The sequence below is a fragment of the Arxiozyma heterogenica genome, assembly GCF_036370985.1.
Source record: "Arxiozyma heterogenica strain weizmannii chromosome Unknown scaffold_6, whole genome shotgun sequence".
Taxonomy (NCBI): Eukaryota; Fungi; Ascomycota; class Saccharomycetes; order Saccharomycetales; family Saccharomycetaceae; genus Arxiozyma; species Arxiozyma heterogenica.
In genome coordinates this window covers 615,180-627,016 of record NW_027042659.1, presented here as the reverse complement: position 1 = coordinate 627,016, position 11,837 = coordinate 615,180, and the positions used below count along the sequence as shown (strand labels likewise).

At 33.9% G+C, this 11,837-nt stretch overlaps 1 protein-coding gene across 1 annotated transcript; it reads right to left on the bottom strand.

The window, feature by feature from the left end:
* Window positions 1-664: 664 nt before the first annotated feature.
* On the bottom strand, window positions 665-6,472 carry PWA37_004698 (uncharacterized protein; the record flags this gene model as incomplete). Its single annotated transcript, XM_064861175.1, has 1 exon — window positions 665-6,472. One exon carries the CDS (start codon window positions 6,470-6,472, stop codon window positions 665-667), a length of 5,808 nt encoding a protein of 1,935 aa, XP_064717415.1.
* Between the last annotated feature and the right edge of the window lie 5,365 nt (window positions 6,473-11,837).

The window sequence follows — 11,837 nt, the reverse complement described above, 5'->3', positions numbered from 1 at the left end:
ATACATATATATAGTTATTTGACTTAGCAAGATACAGTGGTATTTAATTAGTGTACATCCATGTATATATGTATGTATTATGTGTTCCCTATGGATGTATTTGTATATACAGAGGACAGAAAGAAAATAATTAAGGAATATGGGAATAAATACATTTGTCTAGTTAACTTTTCAGTAAATGCAGGTAAAGAAAGATTGTAACTGTTTTTAAGACATGTGTCAAACCTTTTATTATGATCTTTGAATTAAACTAGCATCAAATCTTCACAATTACAATTTTTCTTAATTAGAAAAGATTTAAGGATCTTATATCGTTTAAACTATTATCAATTGATTTATACAGAAGTAAATTTCCTAATCACAATCTCTTTATTAAAAATTGCCAAAACATGTAGCAAAAATATAAATGTATTAAAATGTCTATATAGCAACTATTAGATTGCATAATTGTATTGAATAATCTAAACTATTTAAAATTAAAAGATATTGATGGTTTATTAGGAATGAGCAAATCTATTTGTGCTGTACAAGCTATTTGGAAATTAAATAAATAATAAAAATATAGTATGAAAAATATTAGAATATTATATATGCTTATATAGAAATATTTAATTACTAAATTATTTAGAATTCTTTATTTTAAAATTTTTTGTCTTTAATCAATTTAAATTACTATGAATAATAATAAACCAATGCAATGGGCAATACTCCATTTCACGTACATAGTACCACCCTTACCTTCATATGACACAAGAGAAGGTACACCTTCATGAGGTACTGTAACACCAGTCGATGATGAGGATAATTGCTCAGGAATATATTGGGAAACTTGTGATACCATTGTGGTTGGTGATGTTTCTGGTCTTCTAGATTCGACAGTACTGACAGCAGTACCAGTTTCTGAAGTAACGTCTGCTTTACCCCTTGTGGATCCAATAACAGTCGTCGTCGATGCTCTGGAGTTCTTAGATGTCAGTTGATTTTCACTGTTTGTAAATGCTGGACCAGTGGTGGTAGAAGTAATAGAAGCAGCCGGAGTCACATTTGTAGCCGTAGTAAATGAGTTAGTCTCTTCTTGTTGGTTCCTTGAATCAGTATAAACAGATTCAATAGAACTGTGTCCAATGATCGCAGTCATACCTGTTTCAGAAGTTGCAGATGATTCTGGACAATAAGTTGTGGTCACAGTAATTCCATTAATAACCGTAGTTAAAACAACTAAAGTGTCAGTCAAAATAGGTTCAGTTTTTTCACCAGAAATTGTGGAGTTTCTGTAGAGAGGAGATGGTACAGAAATTGATGATGTTATAAAGCTATTAGATGGAGATGGGGTGATCACTACTACAACAACTTCAGCGGATGAAGAGCCGTTACTGTCTGTGATGGTAGTGGTGTAAGTAGTTGTGATTGGAGAAGAAATATCCACAGTAGTAGTGGTGTAGATAGTAGATGGAGCTGGAGTAACCACAACAACAACAACCTCTGGGGATAAAGAGCCATTGCTGTCAGTAACAGTGGTTGTGTAAGTAGTTGTGGTCAAGGCAGAGACATCACCAGTAGTAGTGGTGTGGATAGTTGGGCCACTTGGAGATGGGGTGATTACAACAACAACAACCTCTGGGGATGAAGAGCCATTGCTGTTAGTAACAGTGGTTGTGTAAGTAGTTGTGGTTGGGGCAGAAACTGGACCTGTAGTTGTAGTGTAGATAGTTGGGCCACTTGGAGATGGGGTGATTACAACAACAACAACCTCTGGGGATGAAGAGCCATTGCTGTTAGTAACAGTGGTTGTGTAAGTAGTTGTGGTTGGGGCAGAAACTGGACCTGTAGTTGTAGTGTAGATAGTTGGGCCACTTGGAGATGGGGTGATTACAACAACAACAACCTCTGGAGAGGAAGAGCCATTGCTATCAGTGACAGTGGTTGTGTAGGTGGTTGTAGTTGGAGCAGAAACATCCGCAGTAGTAGTGGTGTAGATAGTTGGGCCACTTGGAGATGGGGTGATTACAACAACAACAACCTCTGGGGATGAAGAGCCATTGCTGTTAGTAACAGTGGTTGTGTAAGTAGTTGTGGTTGGGGCAGAAACTGGACCTGTAGTTGTAGTGGTGTAGATAGTTGGGCCACTTGGAGATGGGGTGATTACAACAACAACAACCTCTGGAGAGGAAGAGCCATTGCTATCAGTGACAGTGGTTGTGTAGGTGGTTGTAGTTGGAGCAGAAACATCCGCAGTAGTAGTGGTGTAGATAGTTGGGCCACTTGGAGATGGGGTGATTACAACAACAACAACCTCTGGGGATGAAGAGCCATTGCTGTCAGTAACAGTGGTTGTGTAAGTAGTTGTGGTCAAGGCAGAGACATCACCAGTAGTAGTGGTGTAGATAGTTGGGCCACTTGGAGATGGGGTGACTACGACAACAACAACCTCTGGGGATGAAGAGCCATTGCTGTTAGTAACAGTGGTTGTGTAAGTAGTTGTGGTTGGGGCAGAAACTGGACCTGTAGTTGTAGTGTAGATAGTTGGGCCACTTGGAGATGGGGTGATTACAACAACAACAACCTCTGGAGAGGAAGAGCCATTGCTATCAGTGACAGTGGTTGTGTAGGTGGTTGTAGTTGGAGCAAAAACATCCGCAGTAGTAGTGGTGTAGATAGTTGGGCCACTTGGAGATGGGGTGATTACAACAACAACAACCTCTGGAGAGGAAGAGCCATTGCTATCAGTGACAGTGGTTGTGTAGGTGGTTGTAGTTGGAGCAGAAACATCCGCAGTAGTAGTGGTGTAGATAGTTGGGCCACTTGGAGATGGGGTGACTACGACAACAACAACCTCTGGGGATGAAGAGCCATTGCTGTTAGTAACAGTGGTTGTGTAAGTAGTTGTGGTTGGGGCAGAAACTGGACCTGTAGTTGTAGTGTAGATAGTTGGGCCACTTGGAGATGGGGTGATTACAACAACAACAACCTCTGGAGAGGAAGAGCCATTGCTATCAGTGACAGTGGTTGTGTAGGTGGTTGTAGTTGGGGCAGAAACTGGACCTGTAGTTGTAGTGGTGTAGATAGTTGGGCCACTTGGAGATGGGGTGATTACAACAACAACAACCTCTGGAGAGGAAGAGCCATTGCTATCAGTGACAGTGGTTGTGTAGGTGGTTGTAGTTGGAGCAGAAACATCCGCAGTAGTAGTGGTGTAGATAGTTGGGCCACTTGGAGATGGGGTGATTACAACAACAACAACCTCTGGGGATGAAGAGCCATTGCTGTCAGTGACAGTGGTTGTGTAGGTGGTTGTAGTTGGAGCAGAAACATCCGCAGTAGTAGTGGTGTAGATAGTTGGGCCACTTGGAGATGGGGTGATTACAACAACAACAACCTCTGGGGATGAAGAGCCATTGCTGTTAGTAACAGTGGTTGTGTAAGTAGTTGTGGTTGGGGCAGAAACTGGACCTGTAGTTGTAGTGGTGTAGATAGTTGGGCCACTTGGAGATGGGGTGATTACAACAACAACAACCTCTGGGGATGAAGAGCCATTGCTGTTAGTAACAGTGGTTGTGTAAGTAGTTGTGGTTGGGGCAGAAACTGGACCTGTAGTTGTAGTGTAGATAGTTGGGCCACTTGGAGATGGGGTGATTACAACAACAACAACCTCTGGGGATGAAGAGCCATTGCTGTCAGTGACAGTGGTTGTGTAGGTGGTTGTAGTTGGAGCAGAAACATCCGCAGTGGTGGTAGTGTAGGAGGTAGATGGAGACGGTGTAATCACTATAATAACAACCTCTGGGGATAAAGAGCCGTTACTGTCTGTGCTAGTAGTGGTGTAAGTAGTTGTAGTTGGGGCAGAAATATCCGCAGTAGTAGTAGTGTAGGAGGTAGCTGGAAATGGTGTAATCACTACAACAACAACCTCTGGGGATAAAGACCCATTGCTATCAACAACTGTAGTAGTGTAAGTAGTTGTGGTTGGGGCAGAAACTGGACCTGTGGTAGTAGTGTAGATAGTAGATGGAGCTGGAGTAACCACAACAACAACAACCTCTGGGGATAAAGAGCCATTGCTGTCAGTAACAGTGGTTGTGTAAGTAGTTGTGGTTGGGGCAGAAACTGGACCTGTAGTTGTAGTGTAAATAGTAGATGGAGCTGGAGTAACCACAACAACAACAACCTCTGGGGATGAAGAGCCATTGCTTTCTGTGATGGTAGTAGTGTAAGTAGTTGTGATTGGAGCAGAAACATCCGCAGTGGTGGTAGTGTAGGAGGTAGATGGAGACGGTGTAATCACTACAATAACAACCTCTGGGGATAAAGAGCCATTGCTGTCAGTAACAGTGGTTGTGTAAGTAGTTGTGGTTGAGGTAGAAATATCTGCAGTAATAGTAGTGTAGGAAGTAGATGGGGATGGAGTGACAACTACAACAACAACCTCTGAAAATGAAGACCCGTTGCTATCAGTAACCTTAGTGGTGTATGTAGTTGTAGTTAGTTTTGTGACATCTGCAGTAGTAGTTGTGTAGATGGTGGGTGACAATGGAGTGATCACTACAACAACAATCTCAGCAGTTGAAGAAGCGTCACCATCAATATATGTTGTAGTGTACGTGGTGGTTGTTAGTTCTGCAATATCTGCGGTAGTAGTAGTGTAAGTAGTAGATGGCGTTGGTGTAATCACAAGAATAACAACCTCACTAGTTAAAGATCCGTTGCTATCAGTGATTGTGGTGGTGTAAGTAGATGTGGTTGGTTCTGTAACATCTGCAGTAGAAATGGTGTAAGAAGTAGATCGAGATGGGTTGATATAAACCACAACAACTTCTGGAGATGGAGAGCCTTGGATATCAAGAACTGTGGTAGTGTAGGTAGTACTAGTTGGTTCCTCGATGTCCGAAGTAGTAGAGGTGTGGATAGTGAGTGGAGGCGGGGTGACAACAACCACAACAACTTCTGGGGATGAAGAACCATTGTTGTCAACAAGTGTGGTGGTATAGGTAGATGTTTTTGGAAATGCGAATCGACTAGTAATAGTGGTGTAGGAAGTGGATGGAGGTGGGGTGAGAACAATAACAACAACTTTTTCAGTTTTAGATCCAGCTGTATCGGTAACAGTTGCCGTGAATGTGGATGAGGTTGGGGCAGTAACAGGATATGTTATAGTTGTGTAGGATGTAGATAATGGTGGTGTTTGGACAACAACTACAACTTCTTCGGTGACAGATCCTTCTGTGTCGGTAACAGTTGTGGTATATATTGATGTAGTAGGGGTGGCAATCGATGTAGTAAGAGTAGTGTAGGTAGTAGATAATGCAGGTACAGCAACTTCATAAATGAATTCAGGCACAGTATAGAAATACTGGTTAGTCGTAGATATTGTTAAAGTTGAAATAGTGGTAGCTTTAGTAATAGAATCTACAGTGGTAACTGTTGTTGTCTTAATAACTGGTTCAGATAACCATGTACATTGGTCACCGCTCAATTGTTGAGTAATTAATACGAAGGTACCATCAAGTTGATATTTAGGATCAGATGGCACAACACTAAAAGATATTTGGTTTGTTACATAGCCATATGGACAACTTGAATTAAACCAGTACTGGTGGCCATCTACCCCATAATTAATTTGCATGGTGCCTTTCACTGCACCAAAATTTTCATTAATCCATTGTTGAAAATCTATACCTAAGAATACTATTGCAGAATAGACAAAATTTACAATTTTAAGTGAACTTGGTACAATTTTTGGATTAATTAAATACATAGCCTTGTTGATACTAAAAGTTTGTCCTCCTAGAATATCTGTGTTAAGAAGAATTGTAGCTCCAGCATTACCAGTAACTACACCTTTACCTTCAATAGGATTATTGAAGATAATACCTCTCATTTTGTATCTACTATGAGTGCTATAAAGTCCATCAGATGTTAGTGCTGAAAATCCACCAGAATTAATGATACCATTATTAGTTATAGTACCAAGGTAAAGGAATCCATTTGTAGTGCCTCCTTTACCAGCCGTATCATAGTCAATTGTACCTGTATTAATGAAGGAGCCAGTTGGAGCTAAAGTAAAATTGGTACCTGGTACAGTAGCGGCAGCATTTAATTGTGAAACAGTAAATGTACCAGAGTTATCAATACTTGCAGGTGCAATAACAAAATCACTAGCAGAACCTGCAGATTTAATATTCTCAATGTTGATGTTACCACTGTTTGTAATTGTTGTAGTAGAACCAAATTGTAGACTAGTTAACCCGTTTGTTGAATCACCGATGATGTCTAAAGAACCTTTAACATCAATATTACCATTGAAGGAATATGATGAACCAGATACTAATGCGAGAGTAGCCCCTGATTCAATTACGATATCATCAGAAAACGTTTGATCACCGGACAAGGTTGTTGGTGTTGAAATAGTTGTAGTAGCAACACTTACTTTGGTCACAAGTAGTCCTAATAGTGACCACAAAATTAATATCTGCATTCTAAGTATAACAAAAATGAGTAGTAGTTAATTTTTGTTTTATCTCACTTTATTTTTTTTTTGTTTATCTTATCCAATTAATATTTTTTGTTGGTTTTTTTTCGAAGATTTTTCTGTGGAAAACGCACAAGAACAAGAATCACGAAAAAAAAAAATAGGAGAAAGTAAAACTCAAAAGAACAAAAATAAAGATCAATTTACAAACTGTTCAAATGCAGATATATATATATGTTTATATATTTTTGTTTTATAAGTATGTATGACAAATAATCAAACCAGAGTAACCAGCAAGATCTAGATTCTTTTTTGAATATGTATATGCTGGTATATATTATGCATAATACATTTTGACCATTTCAGAATGGTCTTTTGGTGGTATAAAAAGATCTGCATATCCTATTGTTTTTCTTTTTTATAGAGCTGTCGAGTTTTTCAAGTAAAAAATTTGGTAAACGTTTATTCCACGGAACAAAAACAAAGTAGGGTTCACGGAAATATCATATGTTTTTTCCTTTGTTTTTCGCTGAAATAAAACGGTGTGACATTTTTTCTAGTACTAAGTATTACAAAATGTGAAAGTTGATTCTTCTTACCATATATTATGATTGAAACAAAATAAAAAACAAGCATACTTAGATATTTCAATGTTTAAGTGTTTATTACAAATTAGTTGTCTATCTGCTAATTTATTTCATAAATACATAAGAAATGATTTTTTCTCTGAAGCAGTGAAATTATTAAAATAAGTTGTTCTAGAATGAAATAAGTAGAACAATGGGATTTTAATAAATGCCAGACAGAAAAGAAAATATTCACGTATATTAAAACTAAGAATTTCTTAATGTCGTATTTTTCACGTTATGCATACTTTCTATATAAAATTATTTCTATGCTATGTACAAGAGAGAGAAAAAAAGAGTTTTAGTTTAATTATTTATACGGTTAACTTTATAAGAATTATAAACTATAGTTGGGAATATATTCATGTTATTCAATAAATACAAGTGTTAATTTGTAACATATATATATATATATTCTATTGAATAGCACAAAGTAAACATAGCACATTTCTTGTTGAAAATCAGTTAGTTCAACAACTTTCCATAATTTGTGTTTAAGGATTTGGAATAATTTCTTATTTCGCTATAATTTATTGGGTTTGTATGAGTATTGCTAGCATATTTCTTCTAATTAAATTTTGCATTTCATATTTTGGATATGTCATAGTTGATAGGTCTTTGCAGCCATTTCTTTTTTCTTTTTGTACATTGGAAGAAGGGTAATACTCGTTTTTACCAAAACTAAGAAAATAGTGAGCGGAATTTTTTACAGCATTCCGACTTCTAGGGTGGAAATAATGAACAATAGTCCAGAATACTTGCATATATTGTCTTTGATAGCTATTGTTACGTCACTACCTTATTTGAACCGAAACCCGACAAATTCTATTGTTAACTTTTTTTTTATTTTCTTCCGAACGTTAAATCAGTCAGCATTGTATTAAGGAAAGGAATAAAGTGGAAGCATAAATAATTAGTATATTCTTTTTTATTGTATTCTTTGCTTTTTTCTTGAGTTCTCCACCTGTAAAGATTTTTTTTAATTTTTCAAGAAAAGAAAAGTCTAATCAGAGGATGAAACAAAACAATAGTTTGATAAAGTCGTAGAATTTTTCTTTACCATATCGATGAAGAATAAGAAACACAGAAGGAACACACTATTTAAAATAAAAATAAAAATATTAATCGTAGCTGATTACGAAAAGAGGATTATTCTTTTGTCTTCGTGTTTGTATCTTCATTGAAAAACGTTATTAGATTATGAGGTGCAAAATATGTTATTGTGATAAATTAACAAGAATAAGACTTCTATTCTAAAAATTGGGATCTCAAAAAAAGTTGAAGATACACCAAAAAAGAAAAAAATTTTTTTCTCAAGAAAAAACCAGTGAGAAAAAAACAGGAAAAAGAGGAAGAATCACGTGCTATGACGCTTTTGTTTTTAAACGGAATTTGCGATATCCAATAAATTTTACGATTGAAAATTTTTCACGGAATGAAAGAAAAAAAAAAAGAAAAAATTTTTTTCATGGTCGACAATTTTAATTCTTTTGTTTCTTTTTCTTTATATCGTGGCAAAAATATTCTTCAAAGAATAGACAATGTTTAATTTTTTTATTGCTATTTCCTGCATAATCCTTTATTGTTCCGGAAATAACAAAATAATCTCCACTTTGTTCTTAAGGAGAATCTAGAATTTTCTATGAATTACATTTGTATCTGATACTATAATGTAAGATTTTTATTTTTATTTATAGATTTCGATCACTCCATAAAAGTTGCTCATAGATTCATAAAAGACAGCAGCTATGGTTTTTTTTGATTAGGGTGCAATGAAATTGCAATATTTCTTTTACTACGAAACTATTGTTGCAAGTAGGGTGGTATATAATAAGTACAACAAAAACAATATGTTTGGAAATAGGTTTATGGAGGTTAAAAATCACAAAAATTTTTTAAAAATTACCTGAACCAAGCAAAAAAAAACATTTTTTCCACTGTGGTAAAACAAATACATAAGTATATGTACAATAACTTCTATAATAGTTGTTCTACAATAGGAAAAAAAAAAAGCAATCCCAGAATTGCGTGTTTTTTTCACTAATCTCTCAATTTATTTCTGATTTTCAACCCAACCAGTACAGTTAATCAATAAACTAAAAAGTGGAGTATTTGTATTGTTTGTGTTCATTGTTTCATTTTTCCACAGCTTATTCGTTATCGATAATCCATCAACATAATTTAATAGGTTCATTAGACAATTTATAATTTGATTTTAATTTTTTTTTTGGAATCATTAATGAATATGTTGCGGTATTTATATCAGAAAATCAAAATGAACTTAGTTGACTAATTTTCTTTAATGTCTTATTGTAGCATTATTTTCACTAACTGCACCAAATTTAGAACTATTATTTGACGGTTTGTCAACATTAGTCAGTTCCAATAGATTACTGGGTTCATTACCAAAATTTTTAGTTTCTTAAGAAAGGTTTAGTAAGCTTACTATTTGCTTGTAAGAAAGATATCCAAAGGTGGTTTGTTATGTCCTTACTCAATATTTGGGTGCTTGAATTATCTGTAAATCAATAACAAAATAGTGATTATATTATCATAGATTGTGTTGTTATTGTCTATTTTCTTCTGTAGTTTTCTGTGTAAATTATGTTTCTGTATAGCTTTGATTTTTTTTTATGCTTTGAGAAGTAACTAACGTTGTGTTTATCAAATTATTTTTTTTAGAATACGTTCTACTAGAAATATTTTATCTTTTGTTAAAGTTTTTTTTGGTACTGAAGAAGATGGGGAATAGAAAAAGAGGTAAAGAAAAATTACTGAGAATTTGCTATTTTTTTTTTTGGAATGAAATTTGATTGTTTATAGATTAATTACGCAAAACTTTTTATTCATTATGAAAAATAATTACTAGAAAGTCCTAGTTATGTTCCAAAAAGGATAAAAATAAGATAATGTAGTTATGTATTCTTATTTAAAATCAATCAAATTAAGTTAAAATAAAAAAGATAAGAAAAAGAAAAAGAAAAGAAAAAGGTTAGTTTCTGACACTTTTTAATGTCTTTTTTTTTTCACAGAAGGTAGAGTTAAAGGAGTATAATATTATATTGCATATTAGTAAGTTTATGAATTGGTTGAGCTGAATACACTTCTAATTTTATTTTATAATTGTTACGTAGTTAGTAGTCTACAAAATTAAAGTCAAGTATTTCTCTTTTTCTTTTTTATACAGGCTATAGAAATAAATTTGTATTGGAAAGTGTAAATAATACATAAAAATAACATGAGGAAGTATATGGATTTCTACATGTAGATATTTAACAATCTTTATTCACGAGCGACAAAAAAATTACTGAATAGTTTCAGTAATATTTAGTAATATCTAAATTACAAATGTTCTTTTTTATGGTACTTGTCAAAATGTGATTAGTTCAGTTGTTTTGTTTTAAGGCAACTTATTTCAATAAACATCATTCAGAGCTGTATAACAGGATTTTTTTCATTACTTATGGTATTTTTTTTTCTTTTAGAAAAGTTAATTAAATTAATCAACTCAAATAAACAAATACACCTTTGCATAAATGAGGCGTAAAATTTGAAAAAATTTAAAGTATAAGAAATCCTACTTGGAAATCATGTGGCGTGTAGTTTTCTGGTAATGGTAATATTGTAATAGTGGACCCATAGCAGCCGAAACTTTAATCTTGGGCCTTGGGTGTATTTGAAAACTTGTCGAATTAATTCTTGTACCAAATTACTAAGAGATATATTCAAGAAATCTTTAATTATTGAGAATGTATGACAGAAGTAATTATCAACAAAATCATTCTTATCAGATTTTTATCAGATTCAATCTAATAGATAGATTAATGTCACTAACAAGAATAAGAATTACATAACTGATTTATTAGAGTTTATAACTTTATGATTTGTGAGTGTATATGTAGTATTAATATACACTTTTTAGTGTATGTAAGGAGCCCTAATTGGAATATAATCTTCATTTTCCCTTTATAGGTGGTAATATTTTATCGATTTGTTCTGTTTTCTTTCATCAATAAGAAATGGATACTTATTCTATATTTTGGTCTGATTTATTCTAAAATGAAGCAGGTAACTCAATGAGATTTTATTTTAAAACGTTCTATTTCAGCAATACTATATAATATAAATTGTATTACTTTAATCTTATTACAATTCAATGCTAGCAACTCTATATTGACTTCTGAATACAACAAACAATGAAGGAAAGCAGTGGAATTCCAATAAGCATCATATAGCATGTATCTAGTAAATATATAGAATTATCAAAGTTCTACCAAATCATAATGTCAAAACAATAAGATATAATATATCTATAGGTGGAAAGATCAACATTTTCAGGTGTGAGAATTATAATGATATGTTTAGACGTTCCTTGTTTATAAAGAAAATATTCTATAATTGTTAGTCTCTTATTTATAAAAATACCATGAATTGTACTTGATTACTTGTCTGCTACTATGATCACTTTCACCTTAAAAGAATATTTTCAATAAAGTGAGGTTATTCATATTAAATATAGCACATATAATTGTCTGAACTATTATCGAGTTTTAAATAGTAATAGAGTAGGAATGCTTGATAGTCTATTTGTATAAAATCTTTTTTATGATATTCCTTTCTTTATGTATGTGATTTATTAGTACAATGAGTTTATTCTAACAAAGAAGCACAATGTTCAATGAAGACAAACAACCAGATGTTTATGGCTATTGGTTCTTTATACATCTCGAATGATTTTTTGCATT